Source organism: Antechinus flavipes, chromosome 4 (assembly GCF_016432865.1).
Source record: "Antechinus flavipes isolate AdamAnt ecotype Samford, QLD, Australia chromosome 4, AdamAnt_v2, whole genome shotgun sequence".
Taxonomy (NCBI): domain Eukaryota; kingdom Metazoa; phylum Chordata; class Mammalia; order Dasyuromorphia; family Dasyuridae; genus Antechinus; species Antechinus flavipes.
The window spans coordinates 399,985,554-400,007,293 of NC_067401.1; the positions used below are offsets into that span (position 1 = coordinate 399,985,554).

Consider the following 21,740-nt stretch of genomic DNA (forward strand, 5'->3'; position numbering starts at 1 on the left):
TTTAAAAATATCAAGCCAGCTTCGTGGATGACTACTTGCATTTCATCTTCTTAGTGAGTAATATCTATGGCACATGTCCTATGCAAAACTATTCTCAAGTGGACCACCTTCTTTCTACAACTATAATATTAATCAGAGACACACAGTTCTTTAGGACTTAGAGAAGAGGGAAAGGAATAAATATATATTAAACACCTATTCTGTGCCTGGCATTATGCTAAAATCTTAAAGAAATATCTGTTTTGTTCTCTTTACTCTAGAAAATAGGTTCTTTATGATACTTTTTGTATACTTCAGGAAAATGAGGCAAAAATCGGTTAGGTGACTTGCTCAGAATCATACAACTAATCTTTGATTACAGAGTTGACTTTAGCTCTTCTTAACTCTGGACCCATTGTTTCACCTACTTGACTATTGTTAATCACTCCCTTCACTCAGATATTATGGAACATAATAGAAATACATTTAAATTCATAGAAAATCTGATCATAGCAAAAACGCATGTTAAATTTTTGTCTATATTTACATATATAAATGTATGCACTCATATATAGATATACATTTTTTTGTTTCAAAAAGGTGTCATTTTGAGATCATGGTTTATATTATTTGATTTACTTCAACATGACTAAACACCTATTGTAGGCACTGGACTTATAAAGAAAAAAAATGTTGTCATCAGAAAATGTTGTGTCTAGGACATCCATATATTTTGAATTAATCGTCTAGACTTTTATTTAATCTGTACATTTGCTCATTTTAGTATCTGTTTCCCCTCCCCATCCCAACAAGTTCATTAAAGCAAAGGTAGATTTAACAAAAACTCCAACATATCTAGTATGTTGCCAAGTACACTTTGGTGACTCAGTGTTTATTGATGAAGAGTGAAGAGGTTGGTAGAATTTGAAGGCTTTTGTCACATAATATGACTAAGATTTGGGAAACATTATTCATCTTGATCCATTGCATATAGATGAGGGTATAAATGGCCATCATCAAGTTTCTACCAGGTGAATAAAGAACAGTAACTAAGGCTTACAAATGGAAAGATCAGTAAAAGAGAAAAGTAAAATCGTAAAACTTGTCTTTTCAAAAAGATCTTGGAAAGGCAAAAAGATAAATAGTACAACTTTTCAAAAGAGTCTAAGAGAGTTGACTTACTATTCAATCAGTGATGGAAAAACTCAGTATGTTCTATATTTGTAATAACAATAACTATACACATGCACACACATATATGTGTGTGTGTAATTGATAGTGCATGAACAGTAATTAGTTCTAGCATGTAATAAGTTAAAGTTGAAAAAGAAATAAAGGTGAAAAAATTATAGCATAAATTCCTTAATTTTTCTTTGCATTTAAAATACATGAAGCTGTGAAAGCTAATTATATGGCATAATACAAGGCACATTGAAAATTAAATATTTCTAAATAAAACATCTTTATGCTTTATTTAAGGAAATATAGATTATAATTATTATATAGTTTTAAAAAATGCTACTCATAGGCCAGCTCTAAGATTATAAGTTGCAAAGAATAACCAAACATGCAATTTAAAAGCAATTTATGCATCCCAGAATTCTTTTCATCGGTGAAATCACAGGTCCAGCCTCTATTCCCTTTCCCTACCCTTATTCAGACAGGAACTAAACGCAGGTCTTATTTACACAAAGACTCTCTCCCATTTCCACTTGCTTCGCCAAACATTATCATTTTTAAACATTTGATATAAAAATGTGGAATATATGCATATATATGAATAAATATACATTTTACAAACCATTGTTAATTTTTTTTTGCAAATCTTGTCCTCTTAGTCTTACTAAATGTATAATTATCATACTTCACATATATATCAAGAATAATTGTTTTTTGAAAGTTATATATTAAAAGGAAGGATTTTTAAATTATATATTTATGAACAAAATACTATATTATATCCCTTTGCTCTGAAAAGTATTCCAAATTATGCTTTTGAATTCATCCATATGACTAATTACTTTTTATTAAATTTATTAATATTAATAGTTAATAGTATAAGAGTCAATTTTAATAACTTGCCTTGATACATGAGTAAAATTAAGATTTTTTTTATAGCCAAATAGCAATATCTGATTTTTCAGCTGGGAATTCATTGAAGGTAAAGGAGCGTGATCTCCTTCGAAGGTTTGTTGTTCTCAAGGGTCTTCCATTTATTAAGTCCAAGTAGATGTCTGATCTCAGAAAGCGTGTATAACTGTCTTGCTCCATAAGTCGATAAACTCTACTTTGAGCAGCATCAAAACTGTGGATGGTGGGTTGGGAGATGCTCTTAAAAATTGTTTCTTTTGTGTGGAAGTCAAGGTTAACCTGCATCAAAGAGAAGAAATTAGTATAAAATAGAACTCCCATAGATCAATTATATAAAAACAACACCACCAACAAACAACAACAAAAAGCAAGGGTGGTTTCTCTCTTTCTTCTTTCTTTAGGTATCTCTTTTGTTCTACATATTCCTATCATAAAATTGGGACCTGTAAAACCTTACATACCAGCATAGCCTTTTCTCAATAGAAGTTCATCTTTCATAGTTATAACCTAACTCACCCAGCCTAAATCTTTATTAATTTACCTACAAATTAAATTGTTCAACAGGAAAAAAAATAAATCTAACCCTCAATTCTAAAGCAAAGGCATTTTTGCTTTAGTGAGTAAAAGAGCATTTTATCCAACTTTTTGCTTTCCTGTGGTTATGGAGCTGACCTTTAAGAGGAAACCCTGATAATGAACTTGAACTAAGGAAATATAACCATCAGTTTCTAAGAAAAGACAACTAGTGACACAGAGGATATGACATGTTTCAGCTACCTATCTTTCTGTGAGGTATAGTGGCCAAATAGTCCCACCAGGTGAAAGAAAATATAAATACACTTATCCTGTTAGGGTTTTCTGATCTCAACTGTATCTTTCCAGACTACTTTTACATTCATCCTAATTGTCTTTAAATTAAGATCTTATGATAGAAAGGACAATCATGTATGTGAGCAAACATGAGACAATAGAGCATTTCCAAATTATCAGTTTCACATGTAATCAGAATGCATTTTAACTGATACTGTATACCTCTTATCTATTTCAAGCTCAACATGCCCACAGAATAGTACTATTTTTCCCTCAAATCCACCACTCTTCTAAACTTTCCTATTCCTTTAGATGTCACATTCATCCTTGCAGCTATCCAACTTCTAACCTCCAAGGCATCCTTAATTCTTCACTCTTTCTCTGCCTACTTACCCAGTCTCTAAGTCTTATTGATGCTTCCTTGTCCCACATCTCTCAGAGTTGTCCTCTGTCTGATCACTCAACCAGTACTAGTTTAATTCATCATCACTTCTCAGCTATATTTTCAAGTAACTCATCTCCTTGCCTCATTTTCCAACTTATTCTCTATATAGCTGACATTGTATATTTCTAAAGCATAGATCTAATTTTCACTTCCTTGCTCAATAAGTTCTAGTGGTTCACAACTACCTCTTGTATCAAATACACATTCTTCTTTTAGGTGACTTAAAACTTTCACAATGTTAGTCCAATATATATTTTTCCCAGATTCATTATACTGTACACTATAAGTCCAGGCCATGTAGCTTTCTTGCCATTCTTCAAAAAATGACATATCTCTTAAGTTTCTGCTTTTGTACACTCTCCAAAATTGGGAATGAATTCCTATCTCACTTCTTCAACACTTGAAATTTCTAGTTTCCTTCCAGGTTCCACTCATAAGCCACTTCTTTTATGACACTTTTCCTGATTATCCCCAGCTGTTTATAATCCTCTTTTATTATATATTACATTTTACATATTGCCCTTATATTTATTTTAAATATATTTATTTATACTTTTAAAATACAACTTTTAAAACTCTCTGAATTTACCATTCATATGAAATTATGACAAATAATAAATGTTTTCTAGCTTACCTATATTTTTAAAGGGGATAGTGGGAAAAAAGTACCAATGACAAAGAACAAAAAAATCTCTTTTCTTTATGAAAGTCAGGATCAAAAGTTTTCTTTCCCCCACTCCAAAGTAAAGGTTCTTATAAATTTCTCTATAACAGAGAATATGAAGCATTTGGATCTTGGTCCTCCATTTTATTTTCTCCTATGCTAAAAATATGGGATAGATGACTATGTTAATTTGGTGAGAAGAATGGATGAAGGTGATCCCTGTTGAACTCTTTAATGCTTTTTACTATGAATATGGTCAGTGCAGGGAGGGTGGCAATTATAATAATAGCTGGCGTTATATCTACTTAAGGGTTTAAAAGCAACTTACAAATATATATGTGTATATATATATATTTCATTTGATCCTCACAACTTTGAAATATAAATGTTATTATCATTTCTCTCCCCTTTACATATGAAGAAAAAAGACAGACAAATTAAATCACTTGACCAAGATCACACAGTATAATTTAAGGGCAGATTTGAACTTAGATCTTCCTAACTTCAGGTTCAGTGTTTAATCTACCACTTCACCTGGTAAGCTTAAGTATGCCTTGTGTGGGGAGAACAGACACAACTATACTAAAAAGCTTTGGCCTTTTCCTTCATCACTATTTTCCACCCTAAACTTCTAATCTCTGACAGGTATGGTTTGAAATATATATAGAACATTATATGCCATTTTATAATATTACATACACAATAGATCCATCCATAAAAATAAATAAGACCTATGTCATTCCCTATGCTAGCTCTTCTAGAAGACATTTCTATATTGGGTGGAAAGCCAAATTCTTAATGTCTAGGACTTCATTAATTATCAATATACAGCTAAGCAGGATCAAAAAAATCAGTAGGTCCTATATCCTGAAAGAATATCAGTACATATTTGTCTATAATTATCACTGGGAGAACCTTGACTCTGAAAGTTTTGGTGGGAAATTTTAAAACTAAGAATGGGAAAATGTAGAATAAATTCTCAAGTTTTATGTATCCTGTCTAAACTATCTGTCCAATCTATTATCTGTTTTATCTCTCTCTCTATAGCTATATCCATCTAGCTCAATTTTTAGATTGATGTAGATGTTGATCCATCCATCCAACTTAAGTTGCTTTTAAACCCTTAAGTAGATATAACGCCAGCTATTATTATAATTGCCACCCTCCCTGCACTGACCATATTCATAGTAAAAAGCATTAAAGAGTTCAACAGGGATCACCTTCACCCATTCTTCTCACCAAATTAACATAGTCATCTATCCCATATGTATATATGTATATGAGTTTCAGGTTAGTTTAAACTCTAGTTATAAAGGAAGATGTATATATGCAATGCATATACATGTATTCGACCTCTTCACATAAATATATATCTATGGCATATTATCATATATTTAAATAGTAGTTTTATTTTAATGAGTTTAAGAAATTCAGAGTTGAAGAAACTCTTTATACTTAAATAGATCAATATCTAAGAGAGTTTACATGGCACAGAATGTTTAAGTATTTATAGACATGTAGATTATATTCATGAGGAAAAAGTTGAGCCTGGGTCTTCTTTTCCCTCAAGAGTGGACTCTGCCATTTTTCTCTTATATATTCACACATAACGAATGTGTGTTTATGTATATATATACATATATATGCATATATATATATATATATTTGGATAAGGACATATAGTATATTTAGTATGTATATATTTCCAAAGTACTTCCTGAAAATATTAACGTATAACCACTATTTATCTAGCATAATTCTGAACTTTTGAGTGTTGTGTATGATGGCCCTAGTCTTTATTTTTTTCTCTGATGCAATTTTTATTCAGTTCTTTCAGATTTTTATCACCTTTGTCCCTCTTTCAATTCTTTTCTGTTTCTCTTTTTTACTATACCTCCTGTGGAGCATCATTTTGTATGAATTTTTCATATATTGCTTGTGCTTTATGGAACAGTTGATGAGGTTCTTGACTTTTCTTGAAATCCTCACAGGCTGCCCAAAATTCAATGTTTTCTTCACTGAATTCAGTTTTAAGGAACCTGGTAAAAGCATCGAATCCATCTACCAATAGAGAAAAAAGAAATAAAAAAAGATGAAGGATATATCTTTGAAAGATTAAAACCACAAGGGTTATACTATTCGACATTAGAGAATGACCACAAATATTGGTAAGATAAATATTTTCTCCAGCCCATTGTGATCAGGAATGGTGTATTCAAAACAACTGTGATTTTTTCACACTAGAGCAAATCCAACAATTCTTTGATAAATTAAATAAAAAGTAAGCCTGCTGAATTTAAATGTAGTCTCTTATTCTTCTCAGTAGCAGTTCTTTAAGATACATTATGTGAAAAAAAATTTTCTTCAGAAAACAATAAAAAATTGATTATCCTAAGCAATGGGGAAAGAAATACAGTTTTTAAGAATGCCTTCTCATATTTTGCTTCAATAATTTCTTTGGGCAAGTTAACAAACTCCCAGAGCTCCAGTTGATTCATAATAGAATGAGGATAGTAATACTTCCTCTCCTTAATATGACTACCTTGAAGATTCATTTTTAAACACTTTTAAAATCAAATATGAATTCACATCCAGCCCTACACACTTACTAGGTGGCCTTTGGTACATTATACAACTTACTTCTATGTAAAATAAACAAAAGAATAACACTTCTTTCCCAAAGATGTTGTGAGGATAAAATGAAAGTGTTTTGTAAACCTTAATTTTATCCATACATATACAAGTTGTCACATTACTTTTAAAACAGTAAAAAGCCTCCCCAATCTGACTCTACTTTTCCAATTTTATTGTGTAGTATTTTTCTTCATTCATTCCATAGTTCAGCAAAACTAACCTTGTTGTTTGATAGCCACAAAATTCTCTTTCACAACTCTGTAACTTGAAGTGGCTACTTCCCCTCCTCCATATTTAGAATAAACTCAGTCCTGGTTTCTCAGATACCCTTCATTTCCTTCAAAACTCAACTAGAGTAATTTTCTATAGTATATTATTTTTTATTCTTCTAGCTTCTAGTACTCTTCTTTCCAAAAATATTTAATATTTATTTTGAATTCATTTTATGTAAATATAAAGGAAAAGAACTTTAAAAGCTTTAAGAACTTTGAAAGAGAATATGTCCAATAATGACTTTGGAAAAGTGGATGAAGACATGAGGTGATCTAGGTGCACCATTAATTATATATTTTCAGATAGTACCAATACAACATTTTTGTTGTATTGGTTTTTTTTTTTTGTTTGTTTGTTTGTTTTTGACTATACTTCTTTATGAGATGGCTTTGAGGGGAAGGAAGAGTAGAGATTTCTCACACTGATAGTAACAAGAAGGAAGAGGAAGAGAAAAGACTAAAAGAAAGAAAAAGAGGAAGCAAAGGAGGCAGAGAAGGAGGAAGAGAAAAAAAGGAGGAAGAGGAGAAGGACAAAAAGAGCCAGAAGAGGGAAAAAAAGCAACATTAAATATTTTAAAATACAATGAAAAAGTGAAAGGAAATTTAGAAAAGGGAACAAAGTGTTTTACTATCACATTAAATTCAATATATATATATATATATGTATATACACATATATACATATATATACACACATATACTTGAACAAGCTCAATAAAATGTATTCAATTGTATTTTTCTAACTTTTATATATGTAAATGTTCATATATTAATAACATGTTTCTATTTAATTGAAAATTAAAAATATTTTATATTCTTATTTATATATTTCTCAATAAAAAGCTAACTTTTTGAGGTTAAGGATTTGAATTTCTCTTTTTATACCAAATAGTGTAGTTCCATGGAGGATATAGTAGATGATTAATAAATGATTTTTGATCAATATAATCCTTGAAAGGTGAATTACTAAGGACTAGATGAGATTATGATTAGTTGTATGTACATAGTTACTTTTTTTGCTGCAGAACTATGTCTTTGGCTCTATTATCTTCAGCATTTTACCAGTGATTTGGAAGAAGGCATCCTAAGTTCATAATATATAATTGCACTCACATTCAGATATCAGAAGGAAGTCCTTCAGTGCTATCTCCTGATTATGTTTGTATGAAAAAAAAATCTGTATTCCCTTATCTGAGCTTTGCATATTTGTAGTTTCTGCTCCCATAATTAGCTATACTGAATATTTTAGATGAAACTTCTTTCTCATTATGGAAAATTAGATTAACCTTATGGGACTAAGTAGTAAGCTACTCAGTTCCTTGGGCTAGAGAAAAAAAATTTACCCAAATTATTTAGTTTCTGAACCACTCAACAAGAATTTAGAAGCAAAACAAACAAGCAACCATAACAAAAACAAAATTATCAATAAGTAACCAAAAAAAAGTGATTAGCATTTGATTCAATACTTCCTTTGTCTATTTTATGTTGAACACAAGATAGTGTGCTGGACTTAGAGTAAAGGAAACCTTACAAATCCCAACTCTGACATTTAATAATTAATCGTGCAATTCTGTGAAAGTCATGGGCCTGAATTTTATGGCCTCTAAGGGCTCTTATAGCTATAAATCTATTATTTTATGTTCAGTTTTTATTATTGGATTCTGGTGTTGAGTACTGTTTTTTTTTTTTTTTTAAAGAGAATGTGATCTCTCAATTGTTATTTTAGGTACGTTATGAATTGAAGTTTTCCCAACTCACCATAAAGCCATAAAACTCAAGACCTAAAGACATTTGTCATAGTTAGTCTCTCTTCTTGTGGTTTTAAACCATTATGATAGTACAAGAATTCCAGATGTGTCTTGTTGATTTTCACCTGCTTTATAATGACTGTGTCACCTTTACAAATCATTTAATCTGCCATGGCTCTACAGGTAGAATTTCCTCTCTTAGAAATTCTTTTTACTAGTGAAAACATAGGTCCTATCCTTAGCCCTATCTTACTAACAGTGACAAAAGGAGAAAATGCAATTTGAAAGCATATTTTTATTTTTATTTTTTCTGCGCTAGAATTCCTTTCATCAACTTCCATTTACTGGATGAACTTTAAATTCCAAGTCTACTTTACTTTTACTTTACTATTGTCAACTGGGTTTCAGTAATCCTTTCAAAACTTTAGGTGAATCTGGGGCCTTACCTGCTGACTTTAGTTAACAAATAAACTACACATCTTTTAACTACTGGTTTGAAGGTCTCTTTAAAAGATTTTTCTTTCTTGTATCTTTGGTTGCAAAAATAGTTGTTTTGTTGTTGTTGCTGTTGTTGTTGAACTCTGGAGTAAATCAGAGAATTAAGCCATATGATTTTGTTACATCACTGAATTGAAAGTGATAGTCACAACCAAACTGAGAGAACCAAGAAATCAGTTAAATTCATTTCTGAGACTAGATCTTTACCAGCCATCTAGTAAACATTCTTTTTTTTTTTTTCATGAAAACTTCATTTATTCTGATTTCTTCTTCCTAGATATACAAAGACCTTAACTGCAGAGGAACCTTCCTTATCAATAGTTTATATTCATATACATTTGTGCATCATAGTAATAGCTAGCATTTATGTAGCACCTACTACTTGCCCAGCACTTTGCTAAATATTTTACAAATAATTATTTCATTTAATCCTCACAACATCTCTGTGAAGTAGGTATTATTATGATCTCCCTTTTAAAGGTAAGAAAACTAAAGCAATTGGAGAAGTGATAAGCCCCAGGTCACACAACTAGTATTTAAGGTCATATTTAAGTGTCTGACTTCAGGTGTCCCATTCTATATATTGTGTCACTTAGCTAGTTGATATGTATATGGATATGGATGTCTGCATGTATAACTTATGTGAATATGTGCATATATATGCGCATGTATATGTATGTAAGATGCATGTATAGCATAAAGATACATATATAAATGTATATATTATTTATATGATACACAGTAATTTGTCATAAGCATTATAAAAGGCTGTATAAGAAACAAAATATAAAACTATGATGCAATAAATAATGGGTAGCAAACAAAGCTAATTCAAATATAAACTCAATAGGAGACAATATTGTCATATGACTGGACAAAATGACAATGAGAAGTAATGGCATTTAGAAAACTCCCCCAAGCCCTTCAGATAAGGATCCTACAAACCATTTGGAAGAATATGAGCAAGAAATTCATAAGATGAGGTATTGAGGAACTACTATTCATGACCATAGAGTGAATTCACAGACCAGTGAAATAGGTTCTGTGGGTTTTTTTTATCTTTTATTTTTTATCTTTTTATCTGCCAAGGGCATGCTTTGGATAGTTGTTACAGCACACAAAGACCATAGAAAATTATCAGTTTATAGAACTAAAGTAGTGAGCTTTTGGCTCATCATCTTCTGTGGGTTATTATGCTAATGATTTTACAATCATTATATATAAGACCCAGAGCCTGATGGTCCCCACCCTGTTCTAAAATAGCAAACATGTCCAAAATAAAGAAAATGATATTTTCACTATCCTCAAAACTAAATCAGACAGTATCCTTAGTATTCTGTTCTTCAAAAGATTATTTTTGGGGACTTTTAAATTATAGGACATTCAGAAAAGCATGAGCAAAATGGTGAAAGTTCTTGAAAACTTTTAATAAGCCCATTCAACAAAAATTAATCAAGTGTACATTATGCACAGAGAACACTATGCATAGGCAAAATTTAATTTCAGATCAAGCACTTGTATAGCCATCAACCTGTTATTTAGAAATATTTAATAGAGATTTTTATGGGACATTGCTGTTTAGAACTACTTTATATCTAGAATACTCTGGAATATGGTAAATGCATTAAACAAAACCTAGCTGCTCACTGAAATAGAGCTTCCTTCTAAATATTACTAAGCACTTTATAAATAAGTGGTCATTTATATTCGAGTTGAATGAAGAGCATTCCCTTTTTGGACCCATTTCTGCCTTTTAATTTTCTCTCCTGTTTTTGATGATTATTTCTCAAAGTAATATTTATTTAGTATTTTATATACCTGTATATATTTCTACATATATATTTATGTATATGTATGTAAAATGTAAGTATATACACATATATCAATATATAGGTGTATCCATATATATGCATATATATGTCTATATATATATATATGTATTTCCTAGTGAGTATTAAGCTCTGAGATCAAAGGATAATAACTTTTCAGTTAGACAGATAAGAATTCAAAGCAAGACACAAAATTATTTTCAAGTGAGTCTGATCTCTGATTTTGATTTTTTAAAATTGCAATTCAAGGGGACAAATGTCCTTAACCAGTAAGATGGGAAAGTCTTACGGAACTTTTCTCAGAGAACTACTAAAGAATTGTCCTTGTCCCTCTCTGTAGCTGTTAAAATCCATCCAGAAGTGAAATTCACACTTTTAAATTACCATGCTGATCTCTGCAGTGGATTTGAGTATACCTTATCCCCAGCTTAGGTCTAATATGAAAATAGGAAACTGTGAGACTATCTCCTGTTGTGCAGGGTTAATACATTGGAGAAGGCTGCAATATATTTTTAGGAAGGATGAAACTATGATTTTAAGTTAGCTTATTCATATAACACAATTATTAACCAGCTCTTAAGAAAGGTAAATTTTTCACCAAATGAACTAACAAATAAAAGCCAAAGGGATCTGTTCATCACTACTAAATGAAACTAACTCACTTTGTCAATAGGACAGCATCCAATTATAATACATGGAAAACACTGCCATATAAATGGTCTCTACGCTATTATGGCTTTCAGAAAATATTCTTTTACTCTAGAGAGAAATAACAGTTAGGAGGGACTACTTGTAATTATAGAAAGATCTTCAAATTTTATTTATAGGAAGCAAATAAAGATTAAAAACTGTCTCTTAGGCAGATTATCAATAAAAAAATATGCTCTCAATTGAAACAACTTTGATGGATGAGACAATACAAGTATTATTAATGCAATAGTGTGGGTGAGGGAGGGAATGCCAAAGTATAATTTCATTGGTGCCAGTAAGGAAAATCCCTGTACTAAATTCAGATCCACAGCTACTGTGCAGTGATTCATCATACAGAATAGTTTGAGCATGTTAATAATCAAATAACTTGACCTAGGCTCACACAATCAGCATGTATTAGAAGTAACATTAAATAGAACTCATGTCTTTTTGACTTCTGTTTCTCTACCCTATATGTCAAGCTTCACTAGTCCCTAATATCTAGACTAATGGTCTAGATTTTATATTTTATATAAATTATATAATTTTTTATATAAATGGTCAGTCTGTACTAATTGAATTGAATCATTTTTTGAGGCATTATATAAATACAACAAATCATATGAATTTTAAAAGTGTCACTTGAATAATCTTTTAACAATAAAATTGGCCGCTTAAAGAGAATTCTGTTATTTCAGATTGTAGTCATATTGGACTTTTTAAAAAATAAACTCAGCTGAGTAAGGTCCTTTAGGTATATAAGTCACCTCCCCTTCCCAAGATATCTACTCCCCACTGCCCCAAGTTGTGTTAGGCAAAGTTGGCTGGTGCATTGAGTTTTGTACTATGATGGAATCCTCATTACCCTGAGGCAGTAACTAAATGGTACTTTGGAGGTCTGCAAAAATTAATGCAGCTGCCAGAAGAGCTTGCCATAACCCAAAACTAGTTTTCATCTTGGGAAAAGCTCAATGTGTCATACAAACATAAAATACATACAATTTTATGTTCCTAAATTGAAATTTGGGCATCTGTTGTTTCAATTTCTGATGCCAAGGAAACAAGAGAGTCAGGAGACTTTGGTGTAGCTCAGTCCGGTCACTAATCACTAGATTACAGTGTTGTTTATTCTAAAATTTGAATCAAGACTTTTGGCCCTGCCATGAAGTAGAACAGCTCCTTCTGACCCAACAATCCCTTTGTGTACACCATTTATGGTTTCACCAACCTAAACTTTAATTTTTAATCTCACAGATAGATGTGCAGTATATTGTTTACCATGAAAAAGGCCAATTCAAGATCATTGTTTTCCTGGAACATTGAAGTTCTATATCTTAGAGAAAATAGGAAACTAGAAATGAGGAAATGCAATGTATAAAAGGCAGAAGGTTAAAAGTTTAAGAAACATTCATCTTCTGTAAGAGAGGAACATGAGCTTCCTTTCCTAAGCAATACCAGTTTTAAAGAAAGATGGGTGATAATTTCCAACATATCAAGTGATTTTTGTTTTCATTTTCCATTCTTATGTAAGAACAGCTTACACATTCTGCTCATGTTCTTTCTACATTGGTAGAAAAATCAGCTGTAGCTTATATACAATTCAAGAGAGGAAATAGAAGGAAAAAGAAAAGGGAATCTTCTACAATGAAAGGGAACTGAACAAGAACACTGAGCTTAAAATCTTGGTTTTCTCACTTAATGGTATTTTATTAAACTATTATTATTATTTGTAACTTTAGAGAAATCACTTAAATTTCCCGAAGTTATTTCTTCATTTGCAAAGAAAAGGATATGGAGTGGGGGAAGGATACTATTAATTGTACAACTTAATTGAAATCTTTGTAAAATTTAATTTTCTTCATAAAGTGCTACATAATTATGAGTTATTATTCTTTCAGCAAGTCAATAAAATGCCTTAGGTCTGTAGGTCAAATTCAGATAGAAAGCATACATAAAAATCCTAGAAGACCACATATTAACATTATTTATATTCTATTCTATTTTTATTTATTTTGTTAAATATTTCTCAATTATATTTTAATCTGGTTCAGTCTATACTCTAGAATGTTGTGAGTAATGTTTGACACTTCATTAGAATAGTTTTTTTTTTTTCCCCTGAGGCAACTGGGGTTAAATGACTTGTCCAGGGTCATACAGCTAGGAAATATTAAGTATCCTAGACCACATTTGAACTCAGGTCCTCCTGAATTCAAGGTTGGTGCTCTATCCCCTGTATGACCTAGCTGCCTCTAGAATAACTTTTTTAGATTACTTTCACCTTCACATAATGCAAATGTATGTAACACAGCTAAAGTCCTACTCTGATGGCTCTAACAAGGTTCTTAAGTGGTTTCCTCATAAAACACAATCTCTATAAATTCTATAATATGGAAATGACAATAACTCAGTTCAAGATGGAATAAAGCCTAAATTTACTTTCATTTATATCTACAATGAAGCTAATAATAATACGTGGATTGTCTACCTCAAAGATTTCTTTGGAAGAAAAACTGGTTTCAAAGGATAATGGGATCACTAAGCAAGACGGGAACTTCATTAAAAATCTTGTATATGTTCATATACTTCATTTTGCAAATAAGAAAACTGAGGTCTACTAAGATTAAATGCATTTCTAGCTGCCTTTTGAATATCCAGAACTGGATATTGCATGGAAATCTCAAAATCAACGTGTATTAAAACATAATTCATTTTCCTTCCCTCTCTGCCCCCCAGCCACATTCTCATATACCCTTTGTTTTTCAGAATTTCTCAATCAATAATAAACATTTCTTTTTTTTTTAACTTAAAATTGTTTATTTTAAATAGATTTTTATTGATATCTTTGACTCATATATAACTTAGATCCACCCTCCCAAAGTCATTTTCTTTTTTTTTTAATTTTTATTTAATAATTACTTTATATTGACAGAATCCATGCCAGGGTAATTTTTTTTTACAACATTATCCCTTGCACTCGTTTCTGTTCCGATTTTTTTTCCTCCCTCCCTCCACCCCCTCCCCTAGATGGCAAGCAGTCCTTTATATGTTGGATATGTTGCAGTATATCCTAGATACAATGTATGTTTGCAGAACTGAACAGTTCTCTTGTTGCATAGGGAGAATTGGATTCAGAAGGTATAAATAACCAGGGAAGATAAACAAAAATGCAGATAGTTTACATTCGTTTCCCAGTGTTCTTTCTTTGGGTGTAGCTGCTTTTGTTCGTCATTTATAAACATTTCTTATATAGTTGCTTTCACTGTTAAGGGTACTACCCCCTTCATAGTCATTTAGCCAATAGGTCAACAATCTTGGAATCATCAATAACTACTTACTCTTTCCCCATTCATTGCCAGTTCTGATTATTTCTACTTTTATAGCATTTTAAAATTCCTTTCATATAACTACAGTCTTAATTCAGGTTCACTTCTGGCCTGGATTATTACAATTGCTTTCCAACAGCTCAAGTTTAATTACCTCAAATCTCTCCCTACTTCAATCCATCCTTACTGAGCTTCCTGTGGAATTTTTTTTCTAAAGCTTATGTTTGATCTTGTCTTCTTTTTGCTCAATGAGCACCATGATGAAATAAAAATTCCTCTATTAGACATTTTCATCCTCCATAATTTGGGTCCTTCTTACCCTTCTTGCTCCCCTATATATTCCTCTCTGTGCCTTCTATGATCCAGCGACACAGATTTACTTCTATTTCTTTGAAAATGTTCTAAGTTCCATATCCAGGACTTTGCACAACCTGTCTCTCATTTTGGGAATGATTTCCCTCATCATTTCTGCCTCTTTGTTTTCCTAGTGTTCTTTTATGAAGCAGTTTAAATCTCACCTTCTGAAGGAAATCTTCCCTATCTTCCCTCTTCTCCTAATAGCTTCTTCTAGATTACCTTCACCTGTTCTATTTGTAGTTGAAAGATCCCTAACTATTTATATGCTACACACAAAATACACTCACAAACACTACACATTATTAGTTACAGGATGTAATCGTTGATTTTGCCTTTGTCTTCTCAGTGTTCCACATGGTGCCTGATAAATTCATGGTAGATGGTGGGTAAACTATATACAGTGCTGGAGCTGGAGTTAGGAACATTTGATATTGAGTTCACAAATGGCCTCAGACACTGTGTGACTCTGAATAAATTATTTAACCCTATTTGCCTTAGTTTTTCCACCTATAAGATGGGACTACAGAAAGAAATGGCAAATTACTTTGGTATCTTTGCCAAGAAAACTCCAAATATGGTCACTAAGAATCAGACATGACTGAAAAATGATTGAACTGCAACTGGTCAGAGCATACTTAATAAATGCCTATTGACTGTTAAATTTGTCTGAGTTTATAAAGGCAGAAAGTGATAGAAAGAAAATTTAAGACCAGGTTGCCTAATTTCAGAGCTAGGACTCTTAGAAATGAGCATGTTTTCACCTTGGGGGATGAAAGGGCTCCTGATGTCTCAACTTCCTTTATCAATGAACATTTTAAACGTGACCTACATTCAAATCCATTTCTGGCCTATACCATATGTTCCATGGAGTTGCCTAATTATATAGAGGTCAAATTGTTGTGGGTTTTTTTTTTCAGGTTCACAAGCTAATGATGTCAAAGGTGGAATATGAATCTATATTTTCTACTAGAATTTGAACCTATATTTTCTACTAGCTCTATATTTAGTCAATCATTTAACAAGAGTTTTTTAAGCACTTGCTATGTGCCAGCCAATATCTTAAAAACTGTGAAACAAAGGCAAAAACATGATCTCAAAGGGTTCATATTCCAGTGGGGGGAAAACAACATGCCAACACAAATATATCTATTATATATATATATACATATATGCATGTATATATGTATATATAAACAACACAGATAATCTTAGAAGGAAGGTACTAGCTTTTTCTCAGACAGAAATGGCACCAGGAAAAACATATTGCAGAATTTCTGAGGTGCTGACATTATAAACAAAATGAAATATTTAGGTTACATATTGAAGGTACATTAAAATTCCAATTTTGCATGATCCCATTTCAGTTCCTGATCATTAGCTTCTTTGCCAAAAAGAGGAAGGGAAAGGAAGTGATTTTCAGTTTGCTTTTAAAAATAAGTTTTGTAGGAGAATAAATTAAAACTAATTATAACAAAAAATACTATTTTACATTACGTAGACCTTTGTATATTGGATCTAAATTTTTCTGTCAGCCAAAAAATACTCAAATAAATTGATAACTTCAGCAGTTTGAATATTATAACAATGTAGATCTCAAGTCTTGCATGCTCAGTGCTAGTGACCTCCTTTTGAAATTACCTGTATTTTATCCTGTGTATATTTTGTATGTACATAGTTATTTGTATGTCGTCTCTTCACTAGATTGTGAACTTCTCGCAAACATAGATTTTTTATTCTTTGTTTGCATCCCCAGTGTTTAGCAAAATGCTTGTCATATAGTGAATATTCAATAAATATTTGTTGACCATTCAGTATGATTCTTACCTATGTCTTTCTGTTTATCTACCCAATGTGCTGGTGATGTTTAAATGATTTGTTCTTTTGATATTTAATTTTTATTTCAGTACAATTCTTGGACTGTTCACCAACCTTGGTCTCCTAATGTGAGCAACTGATTTTTTTTTAGTCATAAAGTTTCCTCATTACAACTTTTGCTCTCATTTCTCCTTTAAATCATTTTGAAATGACTCAGACAAGCTTTCTGCTGTCTTCTGAATGATACTTATTTGTAATTTGTTTTTGATATTTTCATGTCCCATGACATTTAAATACAATAGGATCATTTGAAAAAAGCTTTGGATATAGTTAGGAAGATTCAGATTCCAAGCCTACCCAAGGCATTTACTGGCTGTGTGAACTTGGGAAAGTTAGAATTTACAAAATGATAGACTTGGACTAGATCTTCCCTGATGTCTCTTCCAGTTCTAATTCCATGGTTTTTTGCTATTACTGATTCTAGTGGTGGTATTTTGTAAAATTTTGTAAAGATAAATAGTGTGAGTCTGAATCTTGACTCATTTACTAACCACAACTACTTGAGTCCCTTAAAATTTCTAGATCTCAGTTTCTTTGCCTATAAAATAAAGAGTAGACGTATAAAAAAGGAGGAAATAGGATTATATTAGGAATATATATATATAGTTTACTTCCTAGGGTTGTTATAAGGCAAGTACTATTGGTAAATAGATAGATGACAAATAGATATATGTACAGATATTGATATAAATTCATAGCTATAGGAAACCTGTAAGTGCTACATGTATATAAACTGCTGATAGTCATTTTTTATCCTCTAACTCTTTCTACTCAAAGAAATGATCAGATTTAGTGACCTATGTAAAAAGGGATTGCAAATCATCAATATTTTATTTTCAAACTGCTGACTTAGAATAGCTTGAAAACAAAGATTAATCTTGTTAACTTGTTCCCTTTCTAAATATTTTTAACATTTTCAGTACTTCCCTCTTTTCTTGTTATTATATAGACTTTCCTATATTTATATCATCCCCACCCCAATTTACCATCAGCCAGCATTTCCTTGCTCATCATTTTAAAACTCCTATCTTTCAGGTTCCATCCTTAGGTAATAATCTCTATTTCTTCTAAATTGAACTTTAAATCATTTTACCTTTTTAAATGAGGATTGAAGTGTGAGAATAGTTAATACACTGCAGATTTTGAAAACCCTTGCTTTATTTTTATTAACACAGTTTCACAAACTCCAATTAATTTCATTATATGATCTTATATGATTAAGATTACTCACTAAAATCCTGGTGCAGTTTTAGAAATTTCCTGCATTATCATTTTGGAAATCTATTTCACAAAGGGAATTGCCTCATTTTTCAAGGCAGAACAGTTTTTAATTATTATTACCTTTTTTCATATTGGTAGAGAAGGGATGACATCAATATTGTTATCAACATAATACACTTTCAAATGGAAGAGAACACCTTAAAAGTAATAAATCAATACTTCATTTCAACACTCAATAGTATTCTTTTTTATTATTACAGTAGATTAAAAACTCATAGTGCTCTAAATGACTCATCAAACTTAATTTAAATAACTGCTATATCTGTTTAATTACACACATACTTTGCATCATTTTCCATTATGGACTAATAGTTTTTACTTAGGAAATATATTACTAACCTTTATGGGAAAGCAGTTTATCAAAGGATTCACCCCATTTCACTGCTTCTTCAGGGGAGACACTGTTCAAGAAATGAAATACTTTTTGATGAAATGCATTAGTAGTCAAATTCTCCTGACATGCTGTTTGCTAGAGGGCCCTCTCTTGTTTCAGAAGGTGTGTGATTACTTTGTAATAGAAGCTCTCTTTCCACTGGAGTCTTCAAAAATTTTGTCTTAATTTCTTTTGATGCTTTTTTTTGGCAAAATAATGCAATCTTTTAAATAAAAAAAATTATATAATTTTTTTTCAAAAGTTGTTTCATTACTTGAATCTTTAAAGAGCAATTAAGCAATATTTTTGCTATGGCAAGTTGGGTAGTATTCTAACTCATTCGAAGTGGTTCCCCCATTATATTGATTCTTTATAAGTTTGATTTTTTTTTTATAATTACGTAAGGAGGAAGCTTGTCTAGTATACTCTCAAAAGAATGACAAATTATTACAGATATCTTTCTTTTCTTATTTTAAATTTAATATTATTTAAATATTTTGAATTTCTTACTAAAATATATCAAAAGATTATGAGGTATTAGAGAGTTAGGTGCATTATTTTTATCTAATAAACACGATAATAGTATAGTGGTTATAATTTTATGAAATAACACACTTCTTTTTTAGTTTTACTTTAAAAACTAAAGAATAGTAAGTTCTCTTCAGGAAAAGTCTCCATATTTTCATAAAAGTTTTAGTAAAATTTAAAGTTAGCAAGATATATATATATGTCATAACTATATGTCATAACTACCTAAGGCTACAAACCAAAACCAAAATGTTCAAGCACATGAAGATAGAAGATATATTTTTTAGTTATCTTACAAAGGTCAAAATTCAAATTACAATGTACTTTTAAAGATTTACATGTCAACTTTTAAAAATATATGTAATATTTCCAAAAAAACCCTTTATTTTCTTTCATTTTACTTTTTTGGTTGCACTTAAAAAATATATTTATTGCTTTTTGAAATGATCCTTTTCCACCTTATTCTTCTTCCTCCCAAAAAATTGTTCAATTTGCAAAATTAAAAAAAAAATCATAAATACTTAATTTTAAATCTTAAAAAAATAATGTATATTGAATATCAATTTAAGTTCAAAATCACCTTTAGAATAGATTTAAAAAGAAACATACTCACCTTGTCCCTTTGGCCAGATTTTCAGAACTACCACCAAGGTTGACATTTTCATGAAATTCAGGTTTCTGCAGGAGAAGGCTTAGTCTATTTCTCTTTTCTTTATTTCTGTAATAGAATATAAACTGCTTTGAAAATGAATAATAATTGTAAAACTTCATTTTCTATTTAATGATACACATAAGGATCATTTACTCCTCCATTTATGATATTTTTAATCCATATATAAAGATAAGTATTTCTCAGGTGATATAATTTTAAACACTGAAGACCATGCTCGTTTGCATTCTTGACAAAATTAAGGGAAATAAACTATAAAACAATGATAATAATAAAAATAACAAGTAGTAAAATCCACTTGACAAGGAAGAATAACATCTTTTCACTTGATAAATAATTAAGAGAGGAGACTATGACCCTATCCCCTATTAGTGTTTATACTGTAAATTTTATGGGATCATGTAAAGTTTTCTTCTGGAGCACTTCATGTGCCACTTAATTTTCCCATATTTTAAGAAAATTATTAGTATTTCCTTCACATAGGCATATTTTCATACTATTTTCTACCTCAATACCATAATTAGTATAATTAGCTTTACATTTCAAGGAATAATATTTCAACATATTCTAAATTCCTATTTACTAGTTATCCAAAAACATACTTTACCTGTTTTTTATGTCTTTGTTTAATGCTTCTTTCCCTATTGCATGAATCACCTTGTAGAAATTTTTTTCCTTTGAGTCTGACATACTTAGTTGAGAAAAGAAAACCAATGGTTTTTCCATTTTATTTCTACAAAGTTAAAAGACTTCTTATTTCGATCCTGAAACAGTTTGCTTGAAGCATCCGAATCCTTCATTGTTACACATGGAGATCATAAAACTTTTTTACCCTCCAATGTTCTAAAAAGAAGCAAAAGTAAGAGACAGTACTCAGTACTTCTCCTTTAAACATGAAGCACTAAGAAATTGAAATCCAATTTTGCTCTGGGTTGTTTAAGGAAATGATATTACGCATTTACAAAGTGGTTATTGGCCACTAAGATAAAAGAGTACAGTTACCACAGAGTAACTTCTGCTTGGTATTTTCACAATCAATATGAGCCTTTGAGCCCAAACTGACATAGTCATTTCCGACAGGAACTAATTTTTTTCATATAATACTGTTAATTTTTCAAGTATGAATTTATAGCACAATCTTGAATTAAGTGGTAAAAGATAAATTTTAGATTTTTAATATTTTTTCTGTTCTTAAACACATACATGTACTATGCTTACAAAGTGCCAAACTTGAAATCTTGGGATATTGAAGTATCATATATTATTTTTAATTTGAATATTGAAAAAAAGATGAAAAATTTAAAAGTAGCAAATTATATAATAGTTCTAAAAGGAATCTCAGGAAATATCTTATCTGACTCCTCAATTGCCAGGTGGGGAAATTGAAACTGCAAGAGAAAAAATACTGACCAAAGTCATATTTCTCAATAAAGCTGGTGCTCTTAGAAATAGAACCTGATACTATAAACTGATTTAAATAGGCGTTTGGGGGCAATTGATTTTTCTTCCCAAGAAGCTCCTCTCCAGATATTTTAATAAAATTTAAGCATAGTTAGTTGGTTAAACCTTATACAATTAAAAAAAATCTTGTTGTATGTCATGAATATCCAAGGAAAACCTCAATATTTAAAAAGACATCAGAAAATGATCCTTTGTGAAATTTCCTAGTTTAT

At 30.9% G+C, this 21,740-nt stretch overlaps 1 protein-coding gene across 1 annotated transcript; it reads right to left on the bottom strand.

The window, feature by feature from the left end:
• Nucleotides 1-708: 708 nt before the first annotated feature.
• Nucleotides 709-20,940, bottom strand: RGS18 (regulator of G protein signaling 18). Its single transcript, XM_051998757.1, has 5 exons — nt 20,675-20,940; nt 20,011-20,115; nt 18,836-18,897; nt 5,884-6,050; nt 709-2,349 (listed from the first exon to the last, which is right to left on the bottom strand). Exons 1-5 carry the CDS (start codon nt 20,791-20,793, stop codon nt 2,092-2,094), a joined length of 711 nt encoding a protein of 236 aa, XP_051854717.1. The 5' UTR covers nt 20,794-20,940; the 3' UTR covers nt 709-2,091.
• Between the last annotated feature and the right edge of the window lie 800 nt (nt 20,941-21,740).

Coding starts and splice junctions, on each gene's coding strand:
- RGS18 (XM_051998757.1), bottom strand. CDS start 20,793: ATGGAAAAACCATTGGTTTTCTTTTCTCAACTAAGTATGTCAGACTCA. Junction 20,116..20,674: donor AACAAAGACATAAAAAACAG/GTAAAGTATGTT, acceptor ATTCTATTACAG/AAATAAAGAAAAGAGAAATA. Junction 18,898..20,010: donor AATCTGGCCAAAGGGACAAG/GTGAGTATGTTT, acceptor TTTCTTGAACAG/TGTCTCCCCTGAAGAAGCAG.